General features: G+C 45.4%; 1 protein-coding gene across 1 annotated transcript in view; it reads right to left on the bottom strand.

Moving 5' to 3' along the window:
- The window catches only part of LOC115459459 (PR domain zinc finger protein 5-like), a 255,896-nt gene that overhangs the window by 180,226 nt on the left and 57,157 nt on the right, over positions 1 to 18,513 (bottom strand). Inside the window, exons 5-7 of the mRNA XM_030189281.1 lie at positions 17,807 to 17,981; positions 6,473 to 6,591; positions 872 to 951 (exon numbers count right to left, since the gene is read on the bottom strand). Of these exons, the coding sequence (XP_030045141.1) occupies positions 872 to 951; positions 6,473 to 6,591; positions 17,807 to 17,981 (374 nt within the window). The remainder of the gene's footprint in view (positions 1 to 871; positions 952 to 6,472; positions 6,592 to 17,806; positions 17,982 to 18,513) is intronic.

Below are 18,513 nucleotides of genomic sequence, written 5' to 3'. Positions count from 1 at the left end.
AAAGTCCACCTTCTATAACTACCCTAATCAATCCCCTCTTTCCTCTCTTCCCTACTTAATCTTTACACAATACTAACTGTATCTGATATCCTGAAATGACAATGCTATTAAAACTGAGCCTGCAAATAGGTGGGAAAATGTGGGATACAAATGCAATAAAATAAAATTAAAAAAAAATACTCTCTACTCAATCACAACAAATACACTTTCCCCCTCTAAGCCCTAATAACCCCTAGATCTCCACTTCACTATTAGTACACTTGTCAATCTATGCAATGGAAATTAGACGCCTGCTAAACAGTGTACACAAGAAATTACCAAATCCATGGATGGATTTACACATGTAGATCAAACAGTATAGAATACCACCCCATGGGAGCCTGGATACTATGGTGCCTCGACCCTAACGAAGGACTTGGAAACATGAATTCATGTTGGGAGAGGTGGCTATTTGGATATTTAAGATAAGCGCAAGACTTTTGAAATTATTCAATCAAAAATATATTTAAAAATTGATATAAGCTCATAAAAATGGTTCAAAATGTTTAAGACAGAATCTACGGACCTATGAGGAACTGGACCTAGACAGTATAACTGTTTTCAATGCTCAAGAGCCGTCTTCAGGATCCATCAGAATTTACAATGAACTCCCCAAGGGACGGTATTTTATACGGTTTGATCTATATGCCAAATTAGACAGCATTCTTACTCAAGAGAGCTTATACAGAGATCCATAATGAAATGACACTGGGAACAGCTGATTTCAAAAGAAAAGGCTCATGGGCAGGCAACAAAACAGTCTACATCTAAGCAGGTCCCCGGTGAGCCAACCCCATGGCCTTACAACTGGGCCAACCTTCATTTCACTGACCTTTCGATGCTCTTGAAGATTTACTGATGAGGACCCCTTCTTGTTACACATGGAGCTCATCAACTTCTTTCTCACGTTTCCTAAAAGAAACAAAAAACTAAAATCGTAAGAAAGGACTGCAAAGAAAATGTCAAAACACTTGCACTAGCCATCTGACGGCCAGCGACTGCAGACATTTACCCTACCGTCAACAACGCTGGATTATTGCAAGGTCTCGTTGGTATACTCTGACTGTTGTTTAGATGTTGTTTCATTAAATGTTTCAAAAACTCAAATTGAAAGTGTATTTCAAATCTGATATAGTGGTGTTCATAAAAGACTACGGGGGGCCCTTTTACCAAAGCCTAGCACATGCTAAATGCTAAGAAGCCCACTCCTCCACTGAAGCGCATAATAGTAATTACTACTTGGGTTATTTTTATGGACAGATTCATCATTAAACTGCAGAGAAAAAGAGACAAAGCAGAGGAGGAGAAAATGGCAAACGCGACTGACTGCACAGCCCCCTATCACAGACTCATTAGTCACCGAACTTACTTCAGCAGCGGTCAAGGCCTTGAACTCGCACTTTGAGAAATCGTTGGATCAAATTTAGAGGCTGACCGAATGTCAGCTACAGTGTCAAAACTGGCCCAAAATCCTTTCTGCCTGGTTTTGGTTGAAAAGCTACAGCCATGGTTTTGGTTGAAACAGAGTTTTTGGTGGACACTGAAAATTTCTCCTTTGTCCTGTGTCTCCCTCCCTCTCCTCCGAAAAAGAGTTGCCTCTCTTTCCCCCCCCCCCCCCCACCCCCCCAGGCCTATCTTAAAATCCCTGGCAGTCTAAGGATGTAGACGAGCCAGGAGTGATCCCCAGTCACTCCTGCCCATGCTGGCTCTTCTCTTAAATGGCTGCCATGACCTGCAGTGGTAATCTCGCAAGACTGCCGCAAAAGGTCACAACAGCGATAAAATTCTACTGCTTTGTCACCCTCTAACCACCATACATATCTCCCTGTCTCTCACCTAACCCACCCCATCCTCATCCTATGAGTGTCACTGACATGATTTGATGTTTCACTTATATATATACTATGATTTATCAACATTTGCTTATTTCTGATCTGATGAAGAAGGGCTACCTTCAAAAACTAATCAAAAAATGTATTAAGGTATCATCTTACTTTCTTTTCTATGTTTTATTATCAATTCATAATTAAATCAACAATGAACATGATATTATATACTTGATTATGGTCTTTCTTTGGCGTTTCTGGAACATAGACCATAGAAGTTCGCCTGGCCCTATCCTTATGTTCCAACTGCTGGCGTTGTCGCTGAAGCCCACTCCAGCCTGTCTTCTCATTTGCGGGAAACAGACCGTAAAAACCTGTCCAGCACTGTCCTCATGCTCCAGCCACTAAAGTTGCTGTCTAAACCCTTTCCAGCACATCATAAACCAGATTGCCATATATAAGAGACAGACTATACAAAAGTCTGCCCGGTATCGGCCCTAGTTCATCACAGTCGGAGTCACCATCTAAGCGTTACTTAACACATCCACACACATCAGCCATTTAAGTTTAGGTTTTTTATAACTTCCATTTTCTAATACGAGATTCTCTGTGTTCACCCTGTGCGTTTTTGAATTCCGTCACTATTTGTGTCTCTACCACCTCCTTAATGGACCCTTTCCGCATCTGTGTTGTTAAAGCAAGGAGGAGGAGGAGGAGGAGGAGGAGGAGACAGCACTCAAGGAACTTGGTACTCAGTGTTTCTGTTCCCACGAGAATCCTGCAGGAATGGCTTCCATCCCCACAGGATTCCCGTGAACCCCATTCCCGTGCAAGTCACTACTTGATTCCAGTAAGGAATTAAAGTAACATGCTATAGTAACATAGTAGATGACGGCAGAAAAAGACCTGCACGGTCCATCCAGTCTGCCCAACAAGATAAACTCATATGTGCTACTTTTTGTGTATACCTTACCTTGATTTGTACCTATGCTCTTCAGGGCACAGACTGTATAAGCACTATCCCTGCCTCCCAACCACCAGCCCCGCTTCCCACCACTGGCTCTGGCACAGACTGTATAAGTCTGCCCAGCACTATCCTCGCCTCCCAACCACCAGCCCCGCCTCCCACCACCGGCTCTGCCACCTAATCTCAGCTAAGCTTCTGAAGATCCATTCCCTCGGAACAGGATTCCTTTATGTTTATCCCACGCATGCTTGAATTCCATTACCGTTTTCCTCTCCACCACCTCAGAAATTCAAGCTACAATCAGGACAAAATTATAGGAATCATCATAGATCGTGAACTATCCTTCGACAAACAGGTCACAAACACTACAAAGAAAATGTTTCAGACAATGTCGAAACTAAAACACGTAAAAAAAAACCTACTTTCCACGAGAAATGTTTCGCTCCCTTGTCCAAATCATGGTCCTTGCACACGCAGATTACTGTAATGGAATCTACACAGGATGCAAGGAACAGACCTTGAAAAAGTTACAAACTGCGCAAGACATATCTATGGCAAAAATCGATTTGAAAGTGCAACAGCTCTGCTCCAAAACCTACACTGCCTACGCATTAAATCGTGCATTTCATTTAAGATCTGTACCTTGGCCTTTAAAATAATCGCTGGCCTCACCCCAGCCTACATGTCTGACCTAACTGCCCTACCACTCACTATGCAATGCAACAAAGAGCGCGAGATCCTACCTAACCCGTCACGTCCCCAAATGTCAAGGAATGAAATACAAAACCACCTCCTACGTCTGCACCAAAATCTGGAACTCCATAACGAAAAACATAAAATCCATAAACAACTATTTATTTATTTATTGCATTTGTATCCCACATTTTCCCACCTTTTTGCGGGTTCAGTGTGGCTTACAATATGAGATGAATGATGGGAATACAGTTGTTACAAATTGGTTATGGATTACATTGTGCAGAGTAATGCGAGACAATCGAAGTGTCGTTAAGGAAAGTAACAAAGGAACACAAACATTGAAACGATGGAAGGAGACAATGGGAGCTTAAAGGGCGATCATAATGCAAAAGACATATGGTATACATATTTCTGTGAGAAAAGGTATGAGTGATGTGAGATTACGGGGGATGAGAGTTCAGAAGTGGATGTATGATGCATTAATGAACAGTAAGTGTGGACTTTATGTGTTTTGGCTCTTTCCGTAAATTTTTTCAAAAAAATGGGTCTTCAGTGATTTGCGGAAGGAAGCTTGCTCATGGATCGTTCTTATGTTGCGCGGCAGTGTATTCCAAAACTGCATGCTCATGTGAGAAAAGGTTGACGCGTGTAGCGTCTTGTATTTCAAGCCCTTGCAATTGGGGAAGTGGAGGTTGAGGAAGGTTCGGGATGATCTTTTGGCGTTTCTGGGTGGTAAGTCTATTAACTCAGACATGTAAGCTGGGGCTTCGCCGTGAATGATTTTGTGGACTAATGTGCATACTTTAAAAGTGACGCGTTCTTTGAGTGGAAGCCAGTGCAGTTTCTCTCGTATTCAGAAAACAACTGAAAGGACAAAAATCACTCCTACGAGAAGACAACACTTAGTCCAACAGCAAACAGACCAACATCTGAAATAAACACGATCTGAACTACTCGTAAACAGATTATTCTAAAGGAACTTCCCCATCGCACCAAACTGCCTCCAATATGTAAGCCACACTGAAACTACCAATAGGTGGGAAAATGTGGGGTATAAATGCAATAATTTCAAGAAATAAACGAGAGAACAGATTAGAGAGGCTTTTTAAAGCTTTAACTGGGATAATTATATTCTGACAATACGGAGTAAAAGTTGCCAGTCTACAAACTGGAGCTAAATTACAAATAAATTCATCAAGATAGCAATGTCATGTGGCAGTTAAAAGTCAATGAAACACGTATTTCTTATTTACTGCAGGGAAGTCAGACTTTTCAAAAGCAGAGAAATGAGAAGCAGATGCATGGTTTACATTTTCAATTATTCACCCAGAACCAGCTGAGAAGCCTTAACTTGCAACTTAATCCTTCCACTGAAAAACACACTCTGATGACTGAGTGGTCAATGCAGAAAGCTAGCACAGGCAGAAGCAGGCCGTTAGTGAGGTATCTGTGCACAGTTTCATGGCCACACATTGCAGAGAAGTGTTTCATGCAGGAACAACACTGTATGAATTCCCCCATGTAGAACTCTGACACACAGTATATTACAATGAGTGGTAATAAGGCTCCAGTGCTGAGAAATATGCTAAAACTCAGAGGATTTAATTACATTTTTTTTCTTTTTTGCTCAGAGCATAACTGCCCACAACTTAAACAGAATGGAGGATTGGAGGCATAGCCTAGTGGTTAGTGCTGTGGCACGAGAACTCGGGGAACTGTGTTCATATTCCCACTGCAGCTCCTTGTGACTCTGGGCAAGGTCACTTAACCCTCCATTGCCCCTGGTACAAAATAAGTACCTGAATATATGTAAACGCGACCACACAGGCTTCTGTTTCTGTGAGTCTGACGTCCTGCACATATGTGCAGGACGTCAGACTCACAGAAACAGAAGCCTGCGCAGCCGCATTGGTGATCTGCAAGGGTCGACTTCTACATGGAATGTTGCTAATGGAGGAGTAGCCTAGTGGTTAGTGCAGCGGACTCTTGATTCTGGGGAACTGGACTCGATTCTCACTGCAGCTCCTTGTGACTGTGGGGAAAGTCACTTAACCCTCCATTGCCCCAGGTACAAAATAAGTACCTGTATGTAATGTGCAAACTGCTATGATTGTAACCACAGAAAGGCAGTATATCAAGTCCCATCCCCTTTCCAGAATGGAAGGTGATGGTTCTGCACTCAGGACAAACAGAAAATAGATTGTATCTACACATAAACAGGAATGTTGTTCTGCATTCATGGCCTTTGCAAAATTTTTATGTGCAAGAAGTTTTCACAAGGCTGATATTTACCCTTAGAATAACATTCCACACATGCACAGACATTTCATTTTACTCAGCTGTACACACAGTGCACTCACTGCAGAAACTTCTGTGCATGTGTCTGGCAGGCCTCCCTAATTACTAGCTTAGCGCATCAGTGGGCAAAAAAGCTTCTATTAGAAACTGTGCACTCAGCCATCAGCACACGGCTTTAATATGTGGCTCTCTGCACTGGCCCCTGGACCAGGGGCGGCCCGACTATTAGGCCACCTGAGGCGGGGGCTTCAGGCAGCATTCTTTCAGGAGCGGCATCTCCCCCTTCTTTTCTCCAGCCCGTCCCTGATTTTACCTTCTTATTACATTTTTTTAAAGCTGGCGGAAGCAAGATTACCATAGCTGCCGTGCTGCCAGCACCCACCTCGTCCCTTTACTGCGACCATCTCTCTGATGTAACTTCCTGTTTCCTCAGAGGCAGCCGCAGTAGAGAAAAGGGGAATCACTGCCACCGTTGGCTTTTTAAAGAAGCATAAAAAGAAGGCAAAAATCAGGGTGGAAGAAGAAAGGGGGGAGATGCCAGTACTTGGCCCCGAGGGGCATCTCAGCACTGCCTCAGGCAGCATCTTGCCAGGACACTGCTGTGGCATAACACCCATAAGATTCCCAGTCCTCACTTGCTTCTTACCAGAGTGAATGTTCTCCTTGTGTTTCTTCAGGGCATCTTTGCTCTTGAACCTCTTCCCACAGCTGTCGGCTTTGCCTAAGCGGGTATCCTCCCAGCATGCCTCTCTGTGTTGCTCAAAACTAAAAGAGAAGGCATGGGGAGAGAGAGAAAGATTTAGAAAGGGGGAGTGGACCATGCCTAACCGTTAACGTTCGGGACATAAGCTGCTCAGCAAGGGATCCAAGGTCACCTAAGCATTACCTAAAGCAAAGCAAGCAGAACGGGTTTCACTTTTGTTCAGCATTCCACCTCAGGAAGAAGAAAATGAAAGGCCAGGATGCTTACAGTGTGACCTCAGTAAGCTCTGAACCAGAAGTCCAGAAATGAGCGAACGGTCAAGCTGCTAGGCTGCAAAGTTCATAATTTTTAAAATTTATATACACTGATGCAGGGGCGTATCTGAAAGTCGGCGGTAGCGGGGGCCGAAGCCAGAGTGAGGGGGCACATTATAGCCCCCCCCGCCGCCGCCATTTCCGACCCCCCCCCCCCCACCGCCGTGGGTACCTTTGCTGGTGGGGGACCCCAACCCCCACCAGCCGAGGTCCGCTTCCTCCTGCCGCTGTGAGGTTTTTTAAGTTCTTCATCGGGATTCGTCCTCCATCACTCTGTGCTGCTGTTCAAAGAAGCTGCTAGCTGAATGCAGTTTCGGACTGAGTCTGACGTCGCTGCTGCACGTTGTACGTGCAGGACGTCAGACTCATGTACAACGTGCAGCAGCGACGTCAGACTCAGTCCGAAAACTGCATTCAGCTAGCAGCTTCTTTGAACAGCAGCACAGAGTGACGGAGGACGAATCCCGACGAACTTAAAAAACCTCGCAGCGGCAGGACGAAGCGGACCTCGGCTGGTGGGGGTTGGGGTCCCCCGCCAGCAAAGGTACCCACGGCGGCAGTAGGGGGGGTCCAGGGCGAAATCTGCGGGGGCCCAGGACCCCTGTGGCCCCACGCAGATACGCCCCTGCACTGATGAGAACCTGAAACTAAAATCACACTATAAGTTGAAAGCAGGCACGCAAAGAGGAGTCAGAAGGCGGAGAGCAGGAATTGAGTAACGTGAACACAGAACCTCGACTCAGAGTTGAAGGAGGTATTGCAAACAGAACACCGATAGCTCCTGGAGATCAAATCAAATCACTCAATTCTTGTATACCACTAATATCACCTTTCCAGGTGATAATGGTAGCGTAAGGCATAGGAGCCAACTTTTCAAAATTATTAGGGGTGCTAAGCCCAGTGGAAATAACACTTCCGTGGCCACATACAAGGAATGTTCTCAATATTGGGGTGCTCAAGCACCCACAGAGTCGGCTCCTATGGCGTGAGGTATGAGAACAATTAGAGACCGTTGGTGTGAAGCATGAAATCCCCTGGACTGCTGCTCCAAGTACACTGGGGGGAAGAGGGAGGGGAACAGAAAACACACACACAAAATAAAAAGAGTCTCCTTGAAGTGTAACACTGATAACATCATCAGCCAGATGTAACAACAGGGCAAAACTCCCACAGTGCCAATTTCTGCATCTCTGAGTATGTGCAATTTTTCTGTTTTCCACAAAATATCCCTCCAAGTTTATCAATCAGGACAACTTGTATACTTCAGACTTGCTAAAGAAATGATTTGCATAATTCATGATGTTTTCTTCAAATTGCAGAGGAGTGTGGTAGCCGTGTTAGTCCACTCTTAAGGTTATCAATAGAAATCAAACAAAATAAAACATGGAAAAGAAAATAAGATGATACCTTTTTTATTGGACATAACTTAATACATTTCTTGATTAGCTTTCGAAGGTTGCCCTTCTGTCCTAATTAGATTGTAAGCTCTGTCGAGCAGGGACTGTCTCTTCATGTTCAAGTGTACAGCGCTGCGTACATCTAGCAGCGCTATAGAAATGATAAGTAGTAGTAGTCTTTGGGATTCCGGAATCTTGCTATTATTTGTGTTCCGGAATCTTGCTACTCTTTGGGATTCCGGAATCTTGCTACCCTTTGTCCTTATCCCTTATTTGTCCTGTTTCTCTGTCCTAATTAGAGAGGTGTGGTAGCCGTGTTAGTCCACTTACATAAGTACATAAGTACATAAGTAGTGCCATACTGGGAAAGACCAAAGGTCCATCTAGCCCAGCATCCTGTCACCGACAGTGGCCAATCCAGGTCAAGGGCACCTGGCACGCTCCCCAAACGTAAAAACATTCCAGACAAGTTATACCTAAAAATGAGGAATTTTTCCAGTCCATTTAATAGCGGTCTATGGACTTGTCCTTTAGGAATCTATCTAACCCCTTTTTAAACTCCGTCAAGCTAACCGCCCGTACCACGTTCTCCGGCAATGAATTCCAGAGTCTAATTACACGTTGGGTGAAGAAAAATTTTCTCCGATTCGTTTTAAATTTACCACACTGTAGCTTCAACTCATGCCCTCTAGTCCTAGTATTTTTGGATAGCGTGAACAGTCGCTTCACATCCACCCGATCCATTCCACTCATTATTTTATACACTTCTATCATATCTCCCCTCAGCCGTCTCTTAAGGTTAACAATAGAAATCAAACAAAATAAAACATGGAAAAGAAAATAAGATGATACCTTTTTTATTGGACATAACTTAATACATTTCTTGATTAGCTTTCGAAGGTTGCCCTTCTTCCTCAGATCGGAAATAAGCAAATGTGCTAGCTGACAGTGTATATAAGTGAAAACATTCAAGCATTACTATGACAGTAAAATAGATACCATTGGAGATTCTACATGGAATGTTGCTACTATTGGAGATTCTACATGGAATGTTGCTACTATTGGACATTCTACATGGAATGTTGCTACTATTGGAGATTCTACAGGGAATGTTGCTATTCCACTAGCAACATTCCATGTAGAAGGCTGCGCAGGCTTCTGTTTCTGTGAGTCTGACGTCCTGCACGTATGTGCAGGACGTCAGACTCACAGAAGCAGAAGCCTGCGCGGCCACATTGGTGATCTGCAAGGGCCGACTTCTACATGGAATGTTGCTAGTGGAATGTAGAATCTGAAATAGTAGCAACAGTGGCGGAGTGGCCTAGTGGTTAGGGTGCTGGACTTTGTGGTCCTGGGGAACTGAGGATCTGAGTTCGATTCCCACTTCAGACACAGGCAGCTCCTTGTGACTCTGGGCAAGTCACTTAACCCTCCATTGCCCCATGTAAGCCACATTGAGCCTGCCATGAGTGGGAAAGTGCGGGGTACAAATGTAACAAAAATAAAATAGATACTGTTGGAGATTCTACATGGAATGTTGCTACTATTGGAGGTTCTCCATGGAATGTTGCTATTCCACTAGCAACATTCCATGTAGAAGGCTGCGCAGGCTTCTGTTTCTGTGAGTCTGACGTCGTGCAGGACGTCAGACTCACAGAAGCAGAAGCCTGCGCGGCCACATTGGTGATCTACAAGGGCCGACTTCTACATGGAATGTTGCTAGTGGAATAGCAACATTCCATGTAGAATCTATAGAAATCAAACAAAATAAAACATGGAAAAGAAAATAAGATGATACCTTTGTTATTGGACATAACTTAATACATTTCTTGATTAGCTTTAGAAGGTTGCCCTTCTTCCTCAGATCGGAAATAAGCAAATGTGCTAGCTGACAGTGTATATAAGTGAAAACATTCAAGCATTACTATGACAGTCTGACAGGGTGGGAGGATGGGGGTGGGTAGGAGGTATGCATGGGGATTTCTCTGTTGATCACCCTCCCCTCACCTCACCTATCCACACCCATCCTGTTAGAATATCAATGATATGCTTTGATGTCCCCATGCATACCTCCGACCCACCCCATCCTCCCACCCTGTCAGACTGTCATAGTAATGCTTGAATGTTTTCACTTATATACACTGTCAGCTAGCACATTTGCTTATTTCCGATCTGAGGAAGAAGGGCAACCTTGGAAAGCTAATCAAGAAATGTATTAAGTTATGTCCAATAAAAAATGTATCATCTTATTTCGTAAGACCTTTGAAGTCAGAATGATTGAATATTTTAACACCCAACAGAAAGGACTTAACAAGGATCTTGGGTTCCTAGCCCATTATAAACCATAAAGCTGTATGTCTCTGTTGATCACCCCACCTGTCACCTATCCACACCCATCCTGTTAGAATATCAATGATATGCTTTGATGGCCCCATGCATACTTCCTACCCACCCCCCTCCTCCCACCCTGTCAGACTGTCATAGTAATGCTTGAATGTTTTCACTTATATACACTGTCAGCTAGCACATTTGCTTATTTCCGATCTGACGAAGAAGGGCAACCTTCGAAAGCTAATCAAGAAATGTATTAAGTTATGTCCAATAAAAAAGGTATCATCTTATTTTCTTTTGTTTGATTTCTATTGATAACCTTCAAATTGCAGAAACCTTTATGTGTGAACCTGAAATCTGGCACAAAACACAAACTACATTACATTACAAATATTGCATTATAATGATCCTTATAATCCGCATTCTCCTTATTTAGGTTCGAAGCAGATTTTACATTAACAAGAGAACTTGGACAATACCTATAGTTAAATTTCTAGATTACAAAGAGGGGCATAATCGAAAGGGACGCCCAACTTTTCCTGGGCGTCCATCTTTCGTTTTGATAATACGGTCGGGGACGCCCAAATCCTGAAATTTAGATCGACCTTAGAGATGGTCGTCCTTAGACTTGGTCGTTTCTGATTTGCAGCGATAATGGAAACCGAGGACGCCCATCTCAGAAATGACCAAATCTAAGCTATTTGGTCGTGGGAGGAACCAGCATTCGTAGTGCATTGGTCCCCCTGACATGCCAGAACACCAACCGGGCACCCTAGGGGGCACTGCAGTGGACTTCACAAATTGCTCCCAAGTGCATACCTCCCTTACCTTGTGTACAGAGCCCCCCAAGCCCCCCCAAACCCACTCCCCACAACTGTACACCACTACTATAGTCCTAAGGGGTGAAGGGGGGCACCTACATGTGGGTACAGTGGGTTTCTGGTGGGTTTTGAAGGGCTCACATTTACCACCACAAGTGTAACAGATGGGGGGGGGGGGAGGGCCTGGGTCCGCCTGCCTGAAGTGCACTGCACCCACTAAAACTGCTCCAGGGACCTGCATACTGCTGCAAGGGACCTGAGTATGACATTTGAGGCTGGCACAGAGGCTGGTACAAAATATTTTTAAAGTTGTTTTTTTGAGGGTGGGAGGGGGTTAGTGACCATTGGGGGAGTAAGGGGAGGTCATCCCCGATTCCCTCCGGTGGTCATCTGGTCAGTTCGGGCACCTTTTTGAGGCTTGGTCGTAAGAAAAAAGGGACCAAGTCGGCCAAGTCCTCGTCAGGGACGCCCTTTTTTCCATTATGGGTCGAGGACGCCCATGTGTTAGGTACACCCAAGTCCCGCCTTCGCTACGCCTCCGACATGTCCCCGGGAACTTTGGTCATCCCCACGACAGAAAGCAGTTGGGGATGCCCAAAATCGGCTTTCGATTATGCCGATTTGGGCCACCCTAAGAGGACGCCCATCTCCCAATTTGTGTCGAAAGATGGGCGCCCTTCTCTTTCGAAAAGAAGTCTGAAAGTGTCACATTCATCCTCATCCATTTCCTCTAATAATTCACCTTCTGTTAAGAGTTACTTCCGATATAGAAAAGTACTCTAACTACAAAAACTCAGATTGTGAGCCCTCTAGGGACAGAAAAAGTACCTGCGTATGTCTGGCAGCGCTATAGAAATGTTCATTGGACCCATGTCGGTTCCACACAGCATTGGTTCCAGCATGTGCTTCATTATTCCTACTTCTCTGTATCCAGGCTTGGTATCCCAATGTGGTATACTCGAGCGATGGGTACAGTCTCTGTGTATCCATTAGCTAACACTACATCTGCAGTGTGTCCTGCTAGAATAGCACCTTCCGCCATCAGCTCTGGTCATAACAAAGTCATGCTAGAGCTCACCTTTATCCACATGTTTGTTCACCCCTTCAAAGAAATGTAATGGATTGGTGAAGCAAGCTTTCCCTTCACTAAATCCATGTTGGCTTTGTCTCATTAATCCATGATTTTGAATATGCTCTGTCATTTTGTTCTTAGTCTCTACCATAGTAACATAGTAGATGACGGCAGAAAAAGACCTGCATGGTCCATCCAGTCTGCCCAAGACAAACTCATATGTGTATACCTTACCTTGAATTTGTACCTGTCCTTTTCAGGGCACAGACCATATAAGTCTGCCCAGCAGTATTTCCCGCCTCCCAACCACCAGTCCCGCCTCCCATCACCGGCTCTGGTACAGACCGTATAAGTCTGCCCTCCCCTATCCTCGCCTCCCAACCACCAACCCCTCTTCCCCCCAACTGCTCCGCCACCCAATTTCAGCTAAGCTTCTGAGGATCCATTCCTTCTGCACAGGATTCCTCTATGCATATCCCACGCATGTTTGAACTCCGTTACCGTTTTCATCTCCACCACCTCCCGTGGGAGGGCATTCCAAGCGTCCACCACCCTCTCCGTGAAAAAATACTTCCTGATATCTTTCCTGAGTCTGCCTCCCTTCAATCTCATTTAATGTCCTCTCGTTCTACCGCCTTCCCATCTCCGGAAAAGATTCGTTTGCGGATTAATACCTTTCAAATATTTGAACGTCTGTATCATATCACCCCTGTTCCTCCTTTCCTCCAGGGTGTACATGTTCAGGTCAGCAAGCCTCTCTTCATACGTCTTGGAACGTAAATCCCATACCATCCTCGTAGCTTTTCTTTGCACCACTTCCATTTTTATAACATTTTGCCCGTCACCGACTTCAGGCTCACTGGCCTATAATTTCCCAGATCACCAATGAAACCTTTTTTAAAAATCAGCATTACATTGGCCACCCTCCAATCTTCTGGTAAAATACTTGATTTTAAGGATAAATTACATATTACTAACAATAGTTCTGCAAGCTCATTTTTCAGTTCTATCAGTACTCTAGGATGAATACTATCTGGTCCAGGCGGTTTGCTACTCTTCAATTTGTCAAATTGCGTCATTATAGAGATTTCATTCAGTTTCTCTGACTCGTCAGTTTTGAATACCATTTCTGGCACCGGTATCTCTCCCAAGTGACTTGCTTGATCATACAAGGGCATCGGCAGCATTTCAACACCCCACTGTGCCCGGTTCTCAGCCTGTTAACTACTTGGCTACACCAACATGGGAACCTTTCTGTGAAACATATTTTAAAGTGAGAATTCTTATGAATTGAACAAAATTAATCTACTGTCTCTCAAATTTACTGCTTATGTTCGTCATAGTACTTGCATTGTGCCAAAGAGAGCATAAGATGTACCTGGATAAGTTGCCTATACATGTTACGTTTGGAAGCTCTTTTTAATCAAGCTTATAGCACCCCAAAAAGGGGGATATTTCTGTATCTTTCTGCCACATCTTGGTCTCGGGCTGCATTTCTTAGTACTTGAAAATCTTTTCTCTCTCTTCACTTGATTCACAGAGCAATTGCTTGGCACCGACACCTCAATGCTGCTCTGGTGTTTCTACTACTACTACTACTATTACTATTTAGCATTTCTATAGCGCTACAAGGCATACGCAGCGCTGCACAAACATAGAAGAAAGACAGTCCCTGCTCAAAGAGCTATGTAATAAAAGTGAGCCAAGTATAGGACAATCAAGCCATTGTGACATCACTGATGAGGTTGGCTCTTATTGGTGGACTGAGGCATTATGACATCACAATATTAGCTCTGGTTACTACTACTACTATTTAGCATTTCTATAGTGCTACAAGGCATACGCAGCGCTGCACAAACATAGAAGAAAGACAGTCCCTGCTCAAAGAGCTTCCAATCTAATAGACAAGAAATAAAGTAAGCAAATCAAATCAATTAATGTGTACAGGAAGGAGGCGAGGAGGGTAGGTGGAGGCGAGTGGTTACAAGTGGTTACGAGTCAAAAGCAATGTTAAAGAGGTGGGCTTTCAGTCTAGATTTAAAGGTGGCCAAGGATGGGGCAAGACGTAGGGGCTCAGGAAGTTTATTCCAGGCGTAGGGTGCAGCGAGACAGAAGGCGTGAAGTCTGGAGTTGGCAGTAGTGGAGAAGGGAACAGATAAGAAGGATTTATCCATGGAGCGGAGTGCACGGGAAGGGGTGTAGGGAAGGACGAGTGTGGAGAGATACTGGGGACCAGCAGAGTGAGTACATTTATAGGTTAGTAGAAGAAGTTTGAACAGGATGCGAAAACGGATAGGGAGCCAGTGAAGGGTCTTGAGGAGAGGGGTAGTATGAGTAAAGCGACCCTGGCGGAAGACGAGACGGGCAACAGAGTTTCACCACTATATCCAGTTTCCTAGCATCCAGCTTTTTCTCAGCCAGAATGGGGGATGTCCCATGTGATCACAGCCTCTTCATTCTCCATAATTTTCTTAGCGTCACAATCCCAGCACTTCCACTGTAGTATTTGCAAAATTTCCAATTGGTGAGACATACCACTTCATCATCAGCACTTCGCAGCCAGCATTGAGATGAGTGTCCACCTCCAGCTCTTTCTTACAGAATCTACATGTCTGTTGAGCCAGTTTTTTCTATGCTTGCTGTAAACTATCTCGAAAGAGGGATGGGTATGCACATACTTTCCCTTTAAAAAAAAAATAAGTAGAGTAACCTATTTGCATACCTGCTGCACAAATTATGCAACCCTTTACAAAAACTACTCTTAAGTAACAAAAGTGATCACTGTGATACATAGGAGAAAGATCATATTCAATGAATTCAATGTCGTAAAACAGTGGCCATTGCCAACAGGCTAGTTGGTTGCATAGACAATGAACAGAATAAATAAAATAATGCCTCACTATGAATAATTGGTGATTTGTTAAATACTACTACTACTACAAATCATTTCTACAGCGCTACCAGTCGTACGCAGCGCTTCACAATTGAACATGAAGAAAAGACAGTCCCTGCTCAAAAGAGCTTACAATCTAAATCAGGACAGATAGACAGGACCAATAAGGGATAAGGGTAGAAGGACACATAGGAATGATTCTAAATGGAATGTTGCTACTATTGGAGATTCTAGATGGAATGTTAATGTTGCTATTCCGCTAGCAGCATTCCATGTAGAAGCCTGCCCTTGCAGATCAGCCACGCGGCCGCGCAGGCTTCTGTTTCTGTGAGTCTGACGTCCTGCACATACGTGCAGGACGTCAGACTCACAGAAACAGAAGCCTGCGCGGCCGCGTGGCTGATCTGCAACGGCAGGCTTCTACTACTATAAATCATTTCTATAGCGCTACCAGTCGTACGCAGCGCTTCACAATTGAACACGAAGAAAAGACAGTCCCTGCTCAAAAGAGCTTACAATCTAAATCAGGACAGACAGACAGGACCAATAAGGATAAGGGTAGAAGGACACATAGGAATGATTCTAAATGGAATGTTGCTACTATTGGAGATTCTAGATGGAATGTTAATGTTGCTATTCCACTGGCAACATTCCATGTAGAAGTCGGCCCTTGCAGATCACCAATGTGGCCGCGCAGGCTTCTGCTCCTGTGAGTCTGACGTCCTGCACGTACGTGCAGGACTTCAGACTCACAGAAACAGACGCTTGCGCAGCCTTCTACATGGTGGAATGTTGCTAGTGGAATAGCAACATTCCATGTAGAATCTCCAATAGTATCTATTTTATTTTTGTTACATTTGTACCCTGCACTTTCCCACTCATGGCAGGCTCAATGCGGCTTACATGGGGCAATGGAGGGTTAAGTGACTTGCCCAGAGTCACAAGGAGCTGCCTGTGCCTGAAGTGGGAATCCAACTCAGTTCCCCAGGACCAAAGTCCACCACCCTAACCACTAGGCCACTCCTCCACTCAACTTTACGTTAAATTTTAACTTTGTTTCCTTCTCATTATGTCTTCTCACAAGTAGCACATATGAGTTTATCTTCTTGGGCAGACTGGATGGACCGTGCAGGTCTTTTTCTGCCGTCATCTACTATGTTACTATCCAGCTCATTTTCGAACATGATCGCCAGCCATCTTTCAACACAAATCGGGAGATGGCCGGCGATCTCCTGAACCCGGCAAAATCGGTATTATCGAAAGCCGATTTTGGCCGGGTTCAACTGCTTTCCGTTGCAGAGCCGGCGAAACATCAAAGGGGCGTGTCAGTAGGGTAGTGAAGGCAGGACGAGGGCGGGACGGGGGTGTGCTCACGAGATGGCCGGCTTCGCCTGATAATGGAAAAAAAAAAAGGCCAGGCTTGACGAGCATTTCACCGGCTTTACTTGGTCCCTTTTTGTCACGACCAAGCTTCAAAAAAGTGTGCCAACTGACCAGATGACCATCGGAGGGAATCGGGGATGACCTCCCCTTACTCCCTCAGTGGTCACCAACCCCCTCCCACCCAAACAAAAAAAAAAAAACTTTTTTGCCAGCCTCAAATGTGATACCCAGCTCCCTGATAGCAGTATGCAAGTCCTTGGAGCTGTTTTTAGTGGGTGCAGTGCACTTCAGACAGGTGGACCCAGGTCCATTCCCCCCCCCCCCCCCCCCCCACTTGTGGTGGTAAATGTTGAGCCCTCCAAAAATCCCCAAAACCCACTGTACCCACATCTAGGTGCCCCCCTTCACCCCTTAGGGCTATGGTAATGGTGTAGAGTTGTGGGGAGTGGGTTTGGGGGGGGGGGGGGATTTGTGGGGCTAAACAACCAAGGGAAGGGAGCTATGCACCTGGGAGCTATTTTTCTTTTTTTTTTTAATTTTTAGAAGTGCCCCCTAGGGTGCCCGGTTGGTGTCCTGGCATGTCAGGGGGGCCAGTGCACTACAAATGCTGGCTCCTCCCATGACCAAATGCCTTGCATTTCGCCGGGTTTGAGATGGCTGGCATTATTTTCCATTATGGCCGAAAACCGATGCCGGCCATCTCAAACCCAGCGAACTCTGATATTTGGCCGGGGCCAACCGAATTAGCGAAGAAAAAGATGGCCGGCCATCTTTCTGGAAAATACGGTTGGCTCCGCCCGCTTGCGGCGCCGGAGATGGCCGCAGCCTTTCGATTATGCCCCTCTTATGTTACTATCATCTACTATGTTACTATGAGTCTGCTTGCAGTGTTTAAGTATGAATGACCTGAACTTCAGCCACCTGCTTCACAGTGCACCACAGGTAGGTCTGAATGGCCAGCTTTGTCATGTGTCAGTGCCATTCTGAGCCATAAACCACACCAGGGAGAGCAGAACGGCATTCATTGTACAATGTTGGGCTAGAAAGCATGCTGATCGGTACATACTGTCTCTGTAAAGCCTGTTTTACTGGAAACTTCTTTCCACAGCTCCTGCATTTGAATTCTTTTTGTTCACTGGGTTTCTGGTGTAGTGACTGAAGGTGCTCAGCAAGGACCTCCTGGCTGGGGAAGCTGGACTCGCAGTACAGACAAGGGTAGTCCTGTTTGGAGCTGAATGTATCTGTGTAAGAAAACCATGAACAGCTTCAGAGAAGACAAAAGCATCTTCATAATGGCAGTTAATAAATCCCAATCAAACATATAAACGGCGAGTGACCGTACTCACTCGCAAATGTGCAGTAGAGACCTTCTCTGCCCCGCCCCCATGTCAATACGTGATGACGGGGGACGGAACACAGAGGGTCTGTACTGCGCATTGCTGAGGGAGGGACACCGCCGTCTAACGCTCCCCCCACCCGAGTCGCCGCCGCCACCCACCTTCTACCCGGTCGGGCCCTCGCTCCACTATTGAAACAGCGAGGGTCCGGGAACGCAGCACTGAGCTCTGCTGAGCTGCCGACATCGCCCTGCCTTCTTCTTCTCTGCCTCTGTCCCGCCCTCGACGACGTTACGTCACACAAGGGCGGGACAGGCAGCTGCAGGCAGAGAAGAAGAACGAAGGCCGACGTCGGCAGCTCAGCAGAGCTCAGTGCTGCGTTCCCGGACCCTCGCTGTTTCAATAGCGGAGCGAGGGCCCGGCCGAAGGTGGGTGG

The sequence above is a fragment of the Microcaecilia unicolor genome, unplaced genomic scaffold (genome assembly GCF_901765095.1).
Source record: "Microcaecilia unicolor unplaced genomic scaffold, aMicUni1.1, whole genome shotgun sequence".
Classification (NCBI taxonomy): domain Eukaryota; kingdom Metazoa; phylum Chordata; class Amphibia; order Gymnophiona; family Siphonopidae; genus Microcaecilia; species Microcaecilia unicolor.
Note: the sequence above shows the minus strand (reverse complement) of the source record. Positions and strands in the feature narration are given on the sequence as shown.